General features: G+C 45.7%; 1 protein-coding gene across 7 annotated transcripts in view; it reads left to right on the top strand.

The window, feature by feature from the left end:
* DISC1 (DISC1 scaffold protein) overlaps positions 1 to 19,486 on the top strand; it is a 348,149-nt gene that overhangs the window by 139,048 nt on the left and 189,615 nt on the right. For 6 of the 7 annotated variants that reach the window (XM_030839535.2, XM_060286270.2, XM_060286276.1 and 3 more), the window contains exons 8-9: positions 2,988 to 3,090; positions 16,540 to 16,728. In XM_030839535.2, the coding sequence (XP_030695395.2) occupies positions 2,988 to 3,090; positions 16,540 to 16,728 (292 nt within the window). Of the gene's footprint in view, positions 1 to 2,987; positions 3,091 to 16,539; positions 16,729 to 17,075; positions 18,155 to 19,486 lie in introns of those variants that run through there. The other variant, XM_060286271.1, reaches the window with a different exon arrangement.

Here is a 19,486-nt window from a genome sequence, read left to right as displayed (position 1 = left end):
CATTTATCAGGTGTGTCCTAATTTCTGTGTAGTATTCATATGTGGAAGGACTCTTGGGTTTGGGTTTACTGAGCATCAGACCCTACTGTGTGTGTGTAACACAAATGAGTCTCTATCCCAGCAGTGAGGGTGCAGGTGTGCATAATATGTAACACAGATGGTGTTTATCTGTGTGTGCTTTCTATGACATTTTATATTGTGTACACACACCCGTAGGCATATGCACACGACCTTGGGATTTGTCGATCATCTCCAGCTACTGTGGCTCAGATGCCAGAAGTGGTTTGTTTCGTTCGCATCCTTTCTCTAATACGTTTACAAAAACTTACAATTCCCTTGCTTTTCCATAAAATTAAGGAATGCATGCCTAAGATCTTAAAGTGTAAACTTAAAAGCTCCATTTGATAATGAGTTCCTCAGGGTCTAATTTAATTTGGAATTAGAAAGGAGATGCAGATTTTCTGGGGCACACGTGCGCACGCGCGTGTGTGTATGTAGGTGGGTGTGTACACGTGCACATACATGAATGCGTGTGTGTATGGGGGGGCATATGTTAGTCTACAGAGAATTAGAACAAAACTGCCCAGTCACACGCAACAACTCTCTCTCCCCTCTGGACTGGTGACCTTGAGGTAAAAGTCGCAGTTTGGCCCAGTTTTCTTTCTTCAGTGACTTAGACAGAGTAATCTGATATTCTTTCAAATCCTTCCTCAAAGAGAGCTGGCACCTGCCTTCCACTCATTACATTTTTTCAACTCTTACGGGTTCCCCAAACCAAAGGTAATTAGGGGATAAATGAGATGGAAGAAAGCATTGGAAATAAATGGGGTATCCGGAGGTTGGTAGATATTAGATTACATCCAGCCGTGCCTGAAAGAATGTACATTGCAATTTAATAAGAAGATTTAGAGGTGGTTTCATATGAATAGTGACAGATTGCTCAACAAAAGAGAAACGGACCCAGTTATGATTAAGAGAGGCTGCGAGCTAAACCCAGAAATACTGGATGGACTTGGATGAGGCACAATTGTGGCTGGTGTTACGGAGCTCACAGAAATGTCCTGGGACTTCTGGTGACAGGCTTAGACCAATGGGAGGGGCCGTGCCCGTCCCTGGCCTTGAGCCCGTGAGACTTGGTGCCGGGGCGGGTGTCCTGACACACCCTGACAAACCTCAGGACTGTTGAGAGGGGGTCTCCAGATGAATGGCCTTGGGTGATGGTTGCCCAGCTCTCCTGGTACGAGTTTTGGGGTAGAGGCCTCCACGCCGTCTCCTTCACCCAGCAAGTAAGTTTTATAAAGAGATGTGGGAAATTACAGCCGCTTAATGGGAAAGAACATGTTGAAGGCCATGGGGGAAATGGTGTCACACTTTAGGCAGGGGGGGGTGAGGTCTGCGTTGCTTCTAGAAACAATCTCCATTTCAGTCTGCGGTACACAAAGGATTTCAAGTTGATGGTATCTAGCAAGATCTGGAAACTTCTGGGGAGATGACGTTTTACATTTTCTCTGGGCTCTGTGAACCCAACTGGGTTAATTTTGGTGTCGGAATGGAATTTAAGGTTGTTAGCAAGAAAAGAGGGATGCTTCTAGGTAACGTCCTTTGTGGGCTCCCCCCCAAATGTGTCCACGTATGTGTTCATTGTTACTCAACTGTGCTCTGTGCTTTTGTTGCACTGGAGGTTTTTTTTGGTAGCTCATTAACCTGAGTATAGATAGCAATTGAATATGAGGTTTCTGCTTTAAATAAAAGAAAAACATTGTGATAGTTTAGCTTCGAACAGATACAAAATGACCTAAAAAGAAACTGAGAAAAAGAAACTGAGATTTAAGATTTTTGGTTTTTTTTTTAAAAAACAAGAAACATGTAGGAAGTGAAATGATAAAACCTGCAAACCTCCTTGAGATCTACTTGTCTCTTTTTGCAAATCTGACGTCCCAGCAAGTAGCTGCCCTCGAGTATTATCAGACAACGTCGACTGGGAACGCTCTGCCCTTGATTGTAACATCTGTGTACCATTTTTGCCTGCCTACTACGTGCTAGACACAGATCAAAATCCCTGCTCCCATAGCACGTATCCTACCCAGAAAGGCAATAAAAAAACAAGGGAAGACAGTGTGTCGGCTGGAGAGAGCGCTACGGATAAACATCCAGCAGGGGGCAGGTGGAAGGGGAGGGAGGGCCGAGGGCTTGCTGTTTTTTTGTGGGTAGCCGGCAAGGCCCTTCTTCCCAGGGCAGAGCCCTGAGGGCTGTGAGTGAACTGAGTCACCAGGGACAAGCTGAGCCACTCAGAAGGAAGGAGTAAGAACGCAGAGGCCCTGGGAGGGAGCAGGCAGAGGGCTTGAGTTCTTTTAGTTTGTGGTTGTGCTCTGCTGTGTGAGGGCCTCTCAGTTTTGTGTTCAGGTGTGTGAGAGCTGTAGGATCTATGCTGGGAATATGCCAGTGCCTGCTTTATTTAGCCCTTCCTCCCTCCCTTCCCTTCTTCCATCCTTCCTTCCTTCCTTTATGCATTGCTTGCTTTTTAAGAACTCTCCTGCGGTTACTCTTTTTTTTAAATATAAATTTATTTATTTATTTATTTATGGCTGTGTTGGGTCTTCGTTGCTGCGGGCGGGCTTTCTCTAGTTGTGGCGAGCGGGGGCTACTCTTCGTTGTGGTGCGCGGGCTTCTCATTGCGGTGGCTTCTCTTGTTGTGGAGCATGGGCTCTAGGCGCATGGGCTTCAGTAGTTGTGGCATGTGGGCTCAGTAGTTGTGGCTTGTGGGCTTCGTTGCTCCGTGGCACGTGGGATCTTTCCGGACCAGGGCTCGAACCCATGTCCCCTGCATTGGCAGGCAGATTCTTAACCACTGTGCCACCAGGGAGGTCCCCAGTTACTCTTTATCACCCCCTTTATTACTCATAAACTCAGGAATCTGTCTGGCGCTCTGTTGCCCTCTGACTTTTACGTAAATACATGATGACTCATGGCTGTCTCTCTCCCTCTAGGTGTGTATGAGCGAAAGACTCTGCAGTGCCCTGAGGAAGAAAGTTAACGATATTGAAACCCAACTGCCGGCGTTGCTTGAAGCCAAAGCGCTTGCCATCTCAGGTACCTGGGGGCAGAGGGACCATGGGAGGCAGTTGGAGCGAGTGATGACAACTGCCGCGTCCGTATCTTGTCTTGGATTAACATTCTCCCTGTAACTGATGTCATGCTCAACAGCTCACAGCCTTTCTGGGGAGTTTCACTACAACCCATGGGATAGATGGGCAGCGTGCTTTTCCCTATAAGGGAGGGATGAGACTCCTAAAAATACACATGCACACGTCATATAAAATAGTTACTCGTGTAGGTGCCGTAGTCTGGACTTGCAGTTCCTGTTGCTTTAAGAGTTTAGAGACTAGGTACTCTGGATGCCATGCAATTCTAGCCGATGTTTCTACAGCTTCAGGTGTATCTGGAGAAGCTCAGTGAGGGTTATCGGGTGTGATCAGCCCCTTCCTCTGCGGAAGGAGTGGTAAGAGGAGATAAACTGAGGTACTCAGCGTAACAATCTAGTCACAGATTATAGATTCTTGGAGGGTACTCAGTGGATTATTCTCCTTCCTTAAGCCGGTAGTTACTAAGGGATGTCTTTTCCCATTAATCGGTCGGCTGAAGACACAAGCCTCTGAAAATAGGATCTTACTCCATCACCTGAACAGTGTTTTTGAACATTCCTCTGCATCGGTTATTTTATTTTATTTTCACATCAGCTCTATCAAGTAGGAGGGAGAGATCCTGCAATGCTGAGGAACAGAGGGGGAGATTGAGGCCCTGGGGTGTGTCCTCTGGTGAAGTTCACTCCATCAGCTAAGGGGTGATGGATGGGAGGCTAGAGTCCAGGTGTGAGAGGTGGATTCTTAACCCAGTTACGTAATGACGGCCTCCAAGGATTCTGAGTTGTATAGGTTGAATGAATCCACAGCTCATCAGCTTCGGAAGAAGCATAAAAATTTAATGAAAAGGTATAATAATTACACGTGTGGGTTTTAAGTGGCATTTTAAGAAGGAATACAGTAATCGGCAGCTTCTGCTTTTCAGATCATTAAACAACGAATGTCGGCAGCTAACGAGCAGTTTGGTGCCCGGCGTAGTCACGCGTGTTATTTACAACCCGCAGAACACGCGCATGTGAATGTGGGACTTGGCTGTTAACAGCTTCACGTGCCATGTACTTGAAATTACAGCCCCACTTGCTAAGAGGGAAAAAGAAGACTGAACGCAGCCTTGCTTCTGAGTTAGGGTTTTTGCCTTTCTTAATCAATGTATCTTTCCCGGGAATACAGGTGGATGTGTCTGTGTTAAGCCCAAGGGCGGAGATGCATCATTGGAGCAGAAGGGGAACCCGCTCTCACATGTGCATGATCTCCTGTTAGGATCCCAGGGAAAATTCTTAGCATGGTATCTTGCATACGGGGCCTGGGTTTTCTGTGTAGCTCTTAGATCAGCTGGGAAATTGGTGAGGCCTCATCGGATGAGGGAGTTAACTGGGGTGGGAACTCACTTCCCGACCCCCCTATTTCCTGGTCACTCTTGAGCCCCTTGGAGAACAGGACTTTCAGTCAACGGGCTGCCGCATGGGTTGGGCTAGCGGCAGGCTGATCATCGTTAGCTTCCACACGTAATGCGATTTCTGTTTCCTCTCGAGCTATGCTCCACAGCAGGGAAGGCCCGAGGAGGGAGAAGGTACCTCACTTAGGGTGCTGGTGGTGCCGATGTTTTGGACCCTCACTCCACTAGACAAAAGCCACGACCACAAACCTCTCCAAGTGAGGCCTATTTTGGGTTCTCTGTGTAGGTGCTGGGACAGTGCTGTTGAGATTCTCAGAAGCCCTATTGAATGGAGAGGATCTAATGGGATACCCTTAGGTTCTTAGAGGGCCTTTCATCTGTTTGAAAGTTTCTAGAGCTCTCATCCTGGATTTGATCTATGGACTGAGGTCTTTTCTTCATTTGAGAATCATCTGCTCTCTGCAGAGACGGGGAATAAGAAACAGTTTTGTTTCAAAACTTTATTTTTATTTTAAATATGAAGTCCTGGCTCCTTTGTATTTAAATGTATGTGCTCTAACTCATCTCCCTTTTCTTGCACCTGATCACAGGCAGCGACCAGAAGCCACTTCTGTATCCTGCCTGGAAATCTCTTTGGCCCTATGGTTAACTTCACTAGGAATTGTTTTCTATATTGCCTCGCTGGTAATGTTACCAGACTTTCTGTCACTATCTTATAGGGGTCCCTTTTCCTCTGGCTTCCAGTAATACTTCTCTTCCTTTCCTTTCAGGCTTCGCTGAGGCCTGCCACCCGGTCCCAAAGTCAGCGCCTCAGGTTGTAGGATTTGTAGCAGCCGCGTTCTCCTTTCAGTTGCCGACATCTGTCCTCGTTAGTGATTGCTGCATAATGAACTGCTTCAAGACTTCGTGGCTTAAGACGTCACCAGTCACTTATTTTGCTTGTGAACCTGCTCTTTGGGCAGGGGGTGGGAGGGTCAGCTAGGGGGTGGCAGCGGGGGCTGGAGGGTCCCCTTCCAGGACTCCTGGGACTAGCAGGCTGGTCTGTCTACCTGTCTGTTGGTTCTTCCACGTTGGTTCTACCACGTCTGTTGGTAACCTCGCTATCGCCAGCTTGGCTTCATCACAACGTGGCTGCCGGGTTCTAACAGTGAGTGTCCCAAGAGATACGACATGGAAGTTTCTTATTTCTTAAGGCCTGGACTCAGAAACTGGCATGGGTCTCTATTAATAGGTGATGAATTACCCCAAAACTTTGTAGCTTGAACAACAACCATTTATCATATCCCACGGTTTCTGAGAGTTAGGAATCTGGAAGCAGTTTAGCTGGGTGATCCTAGCTCAGGATCTCTCGCGAGGTTGCTGTCCAGATACGGGGTGGGGCTGAAGTGCTCTGAAGGCTTGATGGGGCCTGAAACATCTGCTTCCAAGCTCATTCACTTGGCTGTCGGCAGACGGTCTTGGTTCGTTGCCACGTGGGCCACGCCGTAGGGCGCTTATGACACGGTCACTGATTTCCCCCAGAGCAAGTGATCTGAGAGTGAAAGCAAACAGGACAGAAGACACAGTGCCTGTTGGACCTTAGTTTCCAAACTCGCACAGTCATCTCTGCTTTAGCGACTAGAAGGGAATTGCTAAGTCCAGCCCACACTCAAGGGGAGGGGAGACAGATGCCACCCCAAGGGAGGAGCGTTGAAGAATCTGATGGGCACATTTTAAAACCATCACAGCAGCCATTTGATTTTATTGCTGGAGCAGTCCTGGGGCCCTGGTTCAAGAGGAAGGGACACAGGGGACAGCTGTCGGTGGGAGGGGTGCAGAGAGTTTGGGGGCCATGTTTTACAGTGTGCCACGGTGACTTAAGAGCCCGTAGGAGCCCGTGAACTAAAGACGTGGACAGGTTTTCAGCCACAGGTAGTGGCATCAGGCACCTGAGTGCCAGGCCTGGCTGTAGGTACTGAGGGTGCAGCAGTGGACAGGACAAGAACCCTTCCTTCATGAGAATTATGCAGTAGCGTGGAGCGAGATATGCCTGGACTGGATGTGGTGGAAAAACATGGCTGTGTTCGGAGTGGGAAGAGCTGTTGAGATTGACTCCGGTGTAGGGTCAGTACTGTGGTAGGAATAAACTAGTCATCACTGGTTAGGACCTGGCTGTCCAGGGCTCTGTACAGCAGGCTAAGGGTAGACGTATCTAGGAGCAGCGATAATTTATTTTTAAGCAAGGCAAGGACATGATCAAAGCCAGACTTTAGGAAGCCCAGTCTGCAGTGGGGTACACGGTGGGATAGAGGTGGGAATGTCTGGGGCTGGAACTCACTGACTTAACTAAGATGCTATCATTGAAAAAGGGAGAAAAGAAGGCTAGCGTATGAACTCTTCTACAGATGCTTAGAAGAGCTGTGGTGGCATTAATATAGCCCATTGAATGTGGTTTCATATACGTTAAGAAAACCTAGAAAGCTTATCATGTCTTTTTAAGTGTAGGTCACATGAGATAAGAACAGAGACCACGGTAATACATCAAACGCAACCATCATCTAGATTTTATTTCACGATACACAGTGGATTCTCCACGGAACTCAGCCTTCTTCTTCACTGCCGCTCCCGTGGCTTTCAAAACTCCAAGGAACCTAGATTTCTTCCCGGTCTTCATTCACCTACGCAACTCTTGACTAAACTGTATCTTATTCCTCTCTTTTCTTTCCCTTCTCTGTCTCTGCCTTAACTCGTGTGATGTCTGGCAGAGAATAGCGTGGTTGAAAGCACACACCCATCTTTCATCCCTGTGGACAGGTAGGTACTGTTGTCAAGTCCATCCTAGAGAAGGTCATCCCCCCACGTCTGTGCGTAGTGGCTTAGAATGGGGAGCTGACCGGGGCTGACGGATCTCTTGCTTCTTGAGAGCAGAGGCCACCCTGCGTAGCAGATAGAAGCTTTGGCTTCGGAATCTGAGAGGTCTGTGTTCAAGCCCAGCTTAATCGGCACTTGGCTGGGTGCCCTTGGGCCAATTATTTGATCTTTTAAAATCTTGCTTCTTCATCTATAGAAGGAGGATAACAGTCACACTCTTACCTTAGCGCGCTGTAAGAATTAGATGGGGGGTGAACTAGACTAATATGGCGCACCAGTACACCGACACCTGGGGAGTTAATGTGTGTGAGCTCCGTGTGCAGAGGCAACGGATGCTTAACTAGCGTCCAAGCAGGAGGAGGTTTCGTCAGGAGGTGACTGGCTCGTGTACCTGCAGCGGAAGGGCTTGTGGTGGCACCTACGTCCCTTCTTGCAAAGTGGCTTCGGCCCCAAAGGCCTGCACAGCCTCCTGCCCGCTGAACTAGGCGGGGCTGCTCGTTGATGGCCAGCCTTCAGTTTGTCCCTTTGGTTTCCAGCACTGAGTTCAGAAGCCCAGAGCCCTGCTGGTCCCCTCCCCAGGCCCGGAAATTAACCTTAGCCCTGGAGGCCCGGTCAATGTCATGGCTGGATCCCAAGCTCCTGGGCTCGGGGCATCTCCCTGAGGCCCGGAGCAGGTCTGGTCTGACTGCCCACTTCAGGCCCCGGGCCCCCGGGCCTCACTGAGGCTTTTCTGGCTGGAGCTCGAGAGGCCATTCTCCGCAAGAGGCAGCCTCAGGCCCACCTTGTCGACTGGCGGGCTGGACAGCACGTGAGAGCAAAGATCTCAGGAGGGTGCTTCACCAAAGGGAACCGCCCAGACCAGGGCTCCGTGAGGCTGTGCTTCCCAAACTGCCCGCTTCACGTGAAGCTTGACTGCGTTGGCCTCTCCCTAGGCTGGGCAGAGGCTGCTGCGGGGAGAGCGAGGGGGTGGTCTCGGTGCCCCAAGGAGGGTGTGATGGGTGTGCCTGCCTCAGGCTCTGTGGTCAGGATGTCAATGGCCTATCTCCTTTTCTAGAACCGGGCCTTGCCCAGCCTTTGACCTCTGGCGATGAACACTCCTGTCTTGAGCTTAGCTCCGTTCCCTCTCTGCCTGCCGTTCCTTCCTTTCACAGCTGTGGCCTCCTTACCCTCCTTCTCTTCCCAGAAACAGAAGATGTTTCAGTGGCGGGAACCTACGTCCGTGTCTCCGCAACAGGCATCCTTCCCGGCTGTCCCCGGCCTTCCGTCTTGGGCTCCGGGTCCTGTCACTGGGCTCTGCTTCCGTCATGCTCTGTAACCTGACTGGTGTCCCATGGTCATCTTGCACGGGGCCGGCTGTGCTCTGACCGTTTCCCCACCCCCAGCATCAAGGCCCAGCTCTCTGATGCGCGGGCTCTGAAGCTTTGCTTATATTGACATCCTGCGTGAGTTTCCGGCTCCATCCTTTCCCTGTTGAAGCAGCCCCCTTATTGTTCTGGTCCACGTGTTGAGTTACCTTTGCTGTTATTTTTTCCTGGGCTTTGCCTAATGTCTGGCGCTCAGGAGACAGTCGATGAGAGTAATTGTTTGAAAAAATGGGACCCTCATTTGTTGATTTCTGATCCCCAGAATCTGTTGTTTCCACACCTCAGGATCTCCCCTCCGTTTGTGGTGTATTTTCCTTCTCATCTGCCTCCGATTGTCTGTTTCCAAAGAACAAACAGTTCCAATAACCATTTATTCTTAAATAGCATATCCAGATATCTCTGGTATTCCAAGCCATTTGTTTTTTAAAGATGGTTCTATCTGATTTGACTTTTCCTTTATAGAGAATAAAAATGACCTCTACTTAAAATGCATTAGTTAGAGACAAATGTGTCTAAACGGCAGCCTGAAATCTTTCTCTCTTTTTTTCTTTTTTGCCTGCGCCCTGCAGCACGCAGGATCTCAGTTCCCCGACCAGGGATGGAACCCGTGTCCCCTGTAATGGAAGCCTGGAGTCCTAACCACTGGACCACTAGGGAATTACCTGAATTCTTCTTTTTCTTAGTTTATGATTTGGAGGGAAATAGGAACATTCTTAGAAATAACACGAGATTTTCTAGATAAGTGCAAAATGTTTCCTTCTCTCTAAAAAAGTTCATGGTTTAGATCAATGGCTGGGGGAGCTGATCGGCTCGGTAAAGATTTTTCAAAGATGATGTTTATCCAGGGTGGAAATAGAGACCCACCACGTGAGAAGAAGGAAAGGGTATTGTTCAGAGCTTACCATAGCAAGGCAGGCAGCCACCAGCGCTTGTGTTTCAGCAGAGACTCTGAGGCAGGCAGAGGAGAGGGAAAGCTTCGTGGTGGAACAGAGGAAGGTTCCACGTGTGATTGGAGGCTGTTGGCCTGGAGAAGCTGGGGGTGGGTTAACTAGAGCGTCCAATGTGACTGGTAAGGGGAGCATGTTTGACTTACTCTGGTTGTTACAGAAGTTATTGTTCAGCTTCCTGGATTGTGACTAGAGATGGCATCTGACGTCCTACAAGCTGGCCTCCTGGGCTGGTCACTGTACACAGGGGTGGGTTTCCCGGGCAGGCTGCTGCAGGCTGGGCTTCTGTTCTATTTATGATGTGACCATCGTCTGTTTGTATATTTTGTCTCTCGCCAGGCACCGCGCTTTCTCAAGCTATTTGAAGCAGTCTGTGTTTCATGTAAAATGCCGTGTTCCGGCGTTCTCTTCCCCTTGTCTTCCGGCGTTCTCTTCCCCTTGTCTTCTCTATCAAATGTGACCATTTCTAAAATGTTTGATGTGCAAAACCGGGGCTCTGCTCACAGAAAATGCTTTTCGGTATCTCAGGAAATCATGGTAATTGGAAGAAAGAAACAAAACGAGTGGAAAATGGCAAATTCCAGCCAAAGGAGCTTCCGTGCAGAGGGGGTTCGGGGAACAGTTGGTTGGTGATCGTGGCCTTGACATCGCTGAGCGTGAGGCTTGGAAGGCAGAGGGTGTGGTCCTGCCCAACCAGCGGGTGTGGACTTGAGCTTGGAATTCCTCGAAAGATCTGGTGTCAGGCCAGAGAAGAGGTGTAGCACTCTATGATTTGGGGGTTTGATGGTGTTCAACACTGGCTTTATTTCTTTTTCCCTCGAAAAGAAGTATAGCTCAAATTCGGGTAGGTAGAAGAGGATAACTTTAGGAGGATCGTCACAGATGGAAATGTCTGTGGCCCAGCGAGTACCGTGCGTGGGCACGTCCCCCGGTGAAGGTAATAGTGAGGCCCGTGGACTGACTGGGTGAGACAGCCTGTCTGAGCACAGGATTTAACCTCAGCCATCTCTGTTCTCCCTCCCTTTATGGATGACTCGTGGCCGTGTTTTGACCAAGTCCCTTACTGAGATGTATTTGATGGAATAAGCACCTAACATGAGGTTGGAAGAACCAAGTTCAAGTTCAGTAATCTCACGTGTGATCGTAGAACTCCGAAACATTGTGACCTTACGAAGGTCACTCTCTGGGTCTCAGTTTCTTCAACTGGAAACCAAGGGCAGTCATTACAAGACCTTCTTCCTGGATTGTTGGGAAGACTAAATGAGAATTCACAAGAGCCCTGTCATCTATAAAATGAGACTCAGATAATGATTTCAAAAAATAACCCCCAGATAGCATGAAGTAGAGGAGGGTAACGATTTAAAATTCAGAGACACTGAGGATGTACTTAGAAACAGCAGGTTGAGTAAAATCAGTTTCAGCTTTGGCAGGCACCCAGAGGGTTTTAATTGTGTTACTTGTAGCATAAAATATTTTGACAGGTGCTCTAGAAAACCTACATGAGGGCCCAAGTGCGGTTCGCTTGCCGCAGAGCAGGCAGGCATATGCGCAGCTCGATGCAAAGGCGGATGTGCATCCGTACACAGATTCCCCCTTGGCTTTAGGGGAAGACGCATCAGGGTGATGGAGATTGGGGTCCCCGGTCACTGATGGGACTTCCTACAGGGATCAGCGTTTCCTTTTCTCAGTTTTCATCACGGAGCTCTGGTCAGTTGCAGCAGTCGGGGAGGGCTGCGTCAGGCAAGATTCGCCCCATGGGCTTGGATCTGAGGCCAAAATGCTTATGAAATATTAACCGAGGACAGCGTAGCATTTATCGCGGCACGGCTTTTGATATTATCTGTCTCTCTGGGAATTCACGCTCATTCTGTGTATGGGAAGCGTGCACAGCACGCTGCGTTTCCCAAGCCACACCCCTTCGGATCAAGGGACCCTAATGAGTGATCTCTCCTCATGTTTTAGGAAGGCTCTGGCCTCTAGAGCCGGTGATGAGTCGCAGGAGGGCCTGAGGATGTATTTCCAGGAAACCTTCCATGCTGGCACTCACTCCGTCTCTGGAGTGTCTTCCTGTTTGTTTTGGGAGGTCTTTTCTCTCTGAATTGTTCTCAAGAGGAAGTTGCACACTTGGCATCTCCTGCCTGGTGTCTCTGGGGCAGTCTCGGTGCTCACCCCACCATGTTGCTAACCCTCTGGCTTGAAAATATGGCCCAGCAGAAAGGTGGGAGCTCCCTCAGCCCAGGCCGAGAAGGGAACTTGAAGGCCCCGCGGGTGCTCACGCAGTTCTGTCCAGAGGCCGTCACACTTCTGGGGCTGCGGGCTCCTCCCGCGGTCTCCCCATGGCTTCTCTGTGGCCCTTCATAGGGGGCTCCACTCGCAACGGCCCCCACCGGTCATTGTTCACGTAGAAATCGCGGATCCAGAAACGTTTCCATTGTGTGTCCATTGACAGCTCAAAGTTTGTGGCATCCAGTCTGCTCTCCTTATCAGGACTTCGTTTCTCCTAAATGGGTCCAAACCCATTAGCATTTGGAGCCCTCTTGTCAACGTCTTGGCCCGTCTTTGGTCACGTGCCTCTCTTCTGCTAGCGCCACCCCCCGCAAGACAATGCCCTTTGCTTAACAAGGTTCCCGTTTCGCCTTTTGGGAACCTTACGTTCGTTGCTGGTGAACCTGCCTCTGTCTCCCCTTCTGGAATGATCACTCTTCTCTGAGCCCTCCTAGAGCATATTTGCCTATTTTTTTTTTTACTGTACATCTTATCCCCTTTATTCAATGTAACTTCCTGGAGAGAAGGGCCAGTGCCTTGTCCCTTTCCGTATGTGCCCACATAGTGAGAGACAGTAAATAGTCTCAAAAGATATTTATGCAATCATGGAATCTGAAACTATGGATTTCAGTAACAGAAATGGCATGGGCTGGGTGTGCAGAATGCCCTTAAAGTGGGACAAAATTGTGTAACCTTTCCCACACTGATACCGTATTGAAATCTGCCTTATGAAATAATAAGAATAAAGAAATAAACAGCACAGTTTAATACTTAAGAGGAGGGATTTTGGAGCTATGTTTGAGTTGGAAAGTTGCCCAGCCTTTTATTGCTATGGAAGCTTCAGCAAGATATGTAATTCTCTAGATTTCAGTTTTCTCCACCGTAGAGATAACAATGTATATTTTAGTGACCATAAAATGAGCCATTATTTTATATACTACTAAGAAGGAAACATTGCTGTCAATTAAACAATGATACGGTGCTTTCTGTGGCTTAGAGTTTTTATTTTATACTTATTGAAATAGCTCTTTTAGATGTAGTTAAGCTTTTGAAAAAATCACATATCACTCTTTTAAAAAGGAAAATGAATGGATTAAGGTTTCCCTAAGATGTTTCATGCTTAGTCTGGCCTAAAACACAGTTCGACTCAAGTCAAGCCTCCTGTTTCTCCACACAGTATCATCCTCTGCATCAGTGAGGTGACTGGTGATGCAACTTTTTTTCTTTTTCTCCAAGAACGAACTACTGTTTTCTGTAGGATTTTCTGCCAAGCTGCTAACACCATTCTTCAAGTTTTAAATGCTGGTGCTTTCCTAATCTTACAAATCCATTTCAACAGAAGGTAACAGGACTCAAAGTGTCCTTAAATGGTTTGTACATTGAAACAGCAGGGGGATATAGATGCTCAGTCAGGCCACCAAGAATGACAATCACGTAACAGCAACTTCATCCAGACCACCTCCTAGATAACAGTAATTGTAAGACACATCCGTTTCAGAGATGTTAAAATGTAAAAAACAAAGTGCATCTTGGAATAGATAACATAGAGTGTATTATCACCAAGGGTTGTGGTGAGATTTGAAGGAGAGAAAGTTAGTAGCTGTTATCATGATTATGGTTATAATAAACTCTTAGGAAATATAGTGGAGCCCTCTGACAACAATAACTGTTGTTTATGGAGTGCTTATTAATGTGATATGTTATTAATTATGGTATCATTTTCATACTTAAATATTCCCTAATACAGTTTTCCTTTTTTATTGAGGTATGATTTACATTCAGTGAAATGCACAGATGTTAAGGGTACAGTGCCATGAATTTTGACACCTGTGTTATCATCACCCCAGAAACATCACGCTTGTACCTGTTCCCAGTCATCATCTCCCTTTGCCCAGATGGCCTCTGTTCTGACGTCTTCTACCATGGATTAGTTTTGCCTGTTCCAGAAGTTAATATCAACGGAATCCCGTCGTATGCCTTCTTTTGTGTCTTTTTCTTGAGATACTCCCACGTCACTGCGTGTATGTAGAGTTTGTGCCTTTTCCTTGCTGGGTAGTTCCGACGTACCACTGTTTCTACCTTCTCCTCTAGATGGACATTTAGGTTGTTTCCAGTTTGGGACAATGAGTAAAGCAACTGTGAACATTTGAGTCAAGTATTTGTTGATTGCATGTTTCATTTTTATTAGGGAACTGTTGACCGAAACTGCCTGTCTTGGCCAGGCACGATAATAATACTGTGAGTTTTCTCACAGTAGGAGTTCCCGATAAGGGACTGCCGTTGAAAACTAACCAGAAGAATTCGGGAGGGGCCAAAAGGAGGGAGGAGACACCAGCCCATATGTCCCGCCAACCTCCCAGAACCCTTTGTGCCGGTATCCATCTTGGCTGAGAGATGCGTGCGTCACGAGGAAGGACCCCGAGTCAGACCAGATGTGGGCCAATCAAGATGATGGACCAGAGACAACCCGGAAACTAACCGCATCACCATAAAGCCCAAGACTGCGAGCCACGTGGCAGAGCAGTCCTCCTGGGTTCCCTTGCGCCGCTGCTCTGCGCCCGGGCGCCGCTTCCCAATAAGGTCTCTTGCTTTGTCAGCACGTGTGTCTCCTCGGACAATTCATTTCTGAGTGTTAGAGAAGAGCCCGCTCTCGGGCCCTGGAAGGGGTCCCTCTTCCTGCAACAATTTCTCTTGGGTAAATACCTAGCAGTGGAATTGTTGAATCAAAGGATAGGTGTATGTTAACTTTATGAGAAATGGACAGAACCTGTCTCAAAGTGCTTGTACATTTCATGCTCCCGTCACACGGGAGAGTTCTGGTAACTCCTCGTGCTTGTCAACCAGGCAGTTTCAGTCCAGTTAATCTGAGCCACTTGAATGGTTTTGTAGTGGAATCCCTACGGCTTTAATGTGCATTTTTCTGGCAACTAATGATCATCAACATTTTTCATACGCTTTTCGGCCCCAGTTATATATCTTTGTAATGTGCCTGTGGTGTCATTTGCCTACTTTTCAATAGGGCTATTTGTGTTTTAACTGTTGAGTTGCAGGACTCAAGTCCTTCATCAGATGTATGCATTGTAAATATTGTCTCCCAGTCTGTGGCTTGCCCATTCATTTTCTTAATGGTATTTTTTGAGGAGTAGATGTTTATAATTTTGATGAAGCCCATTTATTCATTTTTTCTCTTGTAATTAGTATATTCTGTGTCTTATCTAAAGTTTTTCTGACTCCAAAGTTAGAAAGATATTCTCCTATATGTTCTTCTAGAAGCTTTATAGTTTTCACTTGTACGTTTAGGTCTGTGATCCATCTCTAATTAAATTCTGTGTATGATTTGAGGTATGTATCAAGGTTAATGTTTCCCCCATATAGGTAGCTAGTTGTTCCCGTACCATCTGTTGAAAGTCTTTTGTTTTCCTCATTGACTTGCTTGGGCACTTTGGTTGGAAATTACTTAACTGTGTGAGGGTGGGTCTACTTCTGAACTGTCTGTTCTCTTCCATTGATCTGTTTGTCTGTTTGTACACCAGTGCCATTCTGTCTGCATTTACTGTAGCTTCAGTGTTAGTTTGAAATCAAGTAGCAAATGTCCTCTAACTCTGTTCTCCCTTTTAAGGATTGTTTTGCTTTAGCTAGGCCTTTGCATTTTCTTTTACCATTTTAGAATAAGCTTGCCAGTTTCTACAAAAGACCCACATGAGGTTTTGATTAGAATTGTATTGAATCAATAGGTCATTTTGAGGAAAATGAAAACCTTAACAGTATTCAGTTTTCCAATGTGTGTGTATACCGTATATCTTTCTAATTATTTAAGTCTCCTTTAGTTTCTCTCAGAAGTTTTAAAATGGTTTTCTGTGTAGAGGTTTTACACATATTTCTTTAAATTTACCCCTAAGTGTTTTGAGTTTTAAAATATCTTATACATGATATTAAAAAAAATTCACCTTCCAATTATTTGCTGCTGATACTTAGAAATACAATTGATTTCTGTATATTGACCTTGATTCTTGCAACCCTGCTAATAAATTCAATGCTCAGAGCTTTACAGAATTTCACATTTATTCTTGTAGCCACCTGTAATGCACAATCATATTTTATAAGAAGTTTGCCCTGAAATCCCATATGCTGATTTCTTTGCTCAAGGTCATGCAGTTTGTGTAACCGGGATTTGAATTGGGGATTTGAATTTAGGTCTAGTTTGACTCCAAGGCCCGGTCCCTTTCCACCCTACTGGAATCTTTCACCTCTTTGACGTTTGGACGTTTGTATGGAATGATGCCATGTGGCTGCCCTGGGTTTCACTGTGATATTTTTGTGTCGTCATGTTTCAGAAGGACGTGAATTAGCCAATGCACCCCCCTAAAACAGAATATAATAAGTTGCTAAAGGGACTGGTGGTTTTTTCAGCTTAAGGAGGACAGTCAGTGTGTTTCCAGATTCCTCCACAGAAGACGTGAATGCAGTTGGATGTAGCTGCAAAGTTCATCCCCCTTTCCCCACACCGTTAGTGCACGCTCGCTGCACCTTCCATAGGTAGGGATGCGGCAACGCTTGTTTTCCCTCCTTTTCCGCAGGAAACCATTTCTGTACAGCCAAGGAGCTCACGGAGGAGATTAGATCATTAACATCCGAGAGGGAAGGGCTGGAGGGACTTCTCCACAAACTGTTGGTGCTGAGTTCCAGGAACGTCCAGAAATTGGCAAGTGTTAAAGAAGATTACAGTAGCCTCAGGAGAGAACTGGACCAGGGGAGAACTGCCTATGGTGAGTGGTCACACGGGTGTCTCGTGTCTGTGTGCTATTTATTGTACTGCTTTATGTGAGCGTCACTGGGAAGGGTGTCCTGGAGACACACAGCCCTTTTCCTGGAGGACAGTTTTGGCAGGAGCCTCGGCCAATGCGGCAGAATTTCTTGTCAGCTTTTGTTTGGCTATCGCATGAGATGCCTTTTCATTTTCTGTCTTTCCCCCCTCCTCTACCCTGGACTTGCTAATGGCCTTGTGATCGTTCAGAGCCATCTCCCCCTTGGCACAGTTCTTGAGAATTTTCTCTGTTTGACAATTATCTCCCTTTTGTTCCTTGCCTCGGCCTTCTGGTTTGCACATTCGCAGATGAAAGCAGGCTGGCTCTGGGAAAACTGAGAAAAGACCAGGAAGTGCCTCTTCTCTGTGTGGGCTTTTCTGAGAGCTGCTTTCCCCAGGAAGAATGATGCCGAAGATAACTGGTGCTGTCTTGGCCAAAGTATCTGTTTGTTGGGGGAGTGAAAGTATTCGTGTGGTCTTTTCCTGTCCCGTTGTTAACTGTAAAGGAGGTCACCTTGAGGCTTCACTCTGAGGAATACTTTCAGAAGATGTTGGTTCAGTCCAAATTGATAAAGCCAAACCTATTTCTTAAAAAAAAAAACCCAAAACACACACACAGTGAAGAATTTCTGATGATTCAATTTCTAATATACAGAATGAAATCATAGGAAGAAAATTTAGATTTAAAGTATGTTAGATGCTGGAACCTGTTTCTTCATCAGTAAAATGGGAAGAGTATTTTCCATCTCATAGGCTGGTTAAGTGGTACAAATTAAGTGAGGTAATTTATCAAGATCCTGAGATTGTGTGTGTGTGTGTGTGTGTGTGCGCGCGCGCACACACCCTTGCACGTCCCCTGGGAACCAGAGGTTGTGGGAAGGCAAAGTTCATGCATAGTAAATCATTTCCCTAAATAAGTATTTACTAGGAAAGTGAAAGGCATATATACAAATAAAGGACTGTATTTACAAAGTATGCTTGTTTAAAAAGAAATAAGAAAAGAATAGAGATTTTAGTTAGCCAGATTTGAAATAGGGCTATTTGAAAATATTCCACAAATTGAAGTAAATGAAGATTAGTATTTAAAACCAAATAAATAAATATGAAATCAGCTAGCGGAAATAGGTGTGTCATTTCACTATGAATAAATTTAGTTTTAAAGACTTACTAAATTTTGTAGAGAGAGGTTTCTTCACAGTTATTTGAATGAAAGATGGGATGGTCAAGCATTATCGTGTCTTCTTAGCCGTGGACACCCTCAAGTTTGTTCAACAACTCAGAACGCCTTATCTTTTTTTCACTTTTGTAGGTCAAAGCTTTGTTTTTGCCAAATATGTAACTAGAGACTGCATTTGAGGCTTAATATATAACTATAGTCCTGAGAAATGACAACACATTCCTCTAAGATGTGACGGTGCAGTTTATTACATTATTATAGGATTAACTTTGTATATTTTAAATGAATTTTTGCTATAAATTTTTAAAATAATAAAAAATGATAACTATGAAATGTCTCACCTTATCATCCCAAGTCTTTTGGTGCAAAATGGGAAATTTATATCTAAGAATAAAGATGTGAACCAGTTTGGACAAATTTAGTTCAGCAATATTTTCTTTTTTAAAAAAATTTTATTGAAGTATAGTTGACTTACAATGTTGTGTTAATTTTTGCTGTACAGCAAAGTGACTCAGTTATACATATATATATATATATATATACATTCTTTTTCATATTCTTTTCCATTATGGTTTGTCACAGGATATTTAATATAGTTCCCTGTGCTATACCGTAGGACCTTTTTTTATCCATCCTATATATAATAGGATGCAGCAATATTTTCATTTGAACAGTTGAGCTCTTGAAAGCCATTAATATCTCTTTTTTGAAAAAAAAGAGCTGTAAAGTATTTTTTGAATCTCATCATTGTCACTTGACTAAGTATTTTCAAAATGATGAATAAAACATAAACAAATGGAACGCGAGATTGTTACCATGGATGAGTCTAAATTGCAGATGGCTCATTACTGTGGTGAAGGCGTTCTTTATGTTTCATACTTGGATTTTGCTGGATCAGCTACCCTTTTCCCTCTGCTTTAGGCCGAAGCTAATTTTTAAGCAATCTGAGGTGACTTGGCTTTGGGTGAACCAAATTAATAATCTTGGGTTGGAGATAGTGTGAGAGACAAAGCAAGAAAGAGAAAAAGAATTGCTTGGTAACATGAAGCTTTTACCCATGGATAGTAATCAGACTAGACCAGAGACCATATTCTCTCATTTGTTGCATTTTGAGAGTTAAAAGTCTGGAGGGAGCTCTGTGCTCGAGTTTAAACATGGAGCACATACAAAGACGTAGTGCGCTTCTGCGTGTATTACCGTGAGCTGACTCTTTTTAATCTTAGATAAAACGTTTTAAAATAAGACTATTCAAAAAATGAGCGCTGTGTGGTGTTTGCAAAAACAGATTTTGACTTCCAGCAGTGATTGCAGAATGCAGCGTTTGGGAGCAAAAGGCAATTCAGGGATGAACAAGTCACTCCTTGACGGTCAGGGACCCAGGCTCTGTGACACTGGCTCCAAGTTGGCTGACCCAGCCGTGTGTGTGTACAAGGGTTCTGTTTCTATAGCGGGAGGGGAGATTTGCAGTCTTAGGGCACAGTCTGTCTCATTCAGAGGATTCTTAATGATGGGAAGAGTATGTGTAATGCCTCATCACAGATGA

The sequence above is a fragment of the Globicephala melas genome, chromosome 16 (assembly GCF_963455315.2).
Source record: "Globicephala melas chromosome 16, mGloMel1.2, whole genome shotgun sequence".
Classification (NCBI taxonomy): Eukaryota; Metazoa; Chordata; class Mammalia; order Artiodactyla; family Delphinidae; genus Globicephala; species Globicephala melas.
Note: the sequence above shows the minus strand (reverse complement) of the source record. Positions and strands in the feature narration are given on the sequence as shown.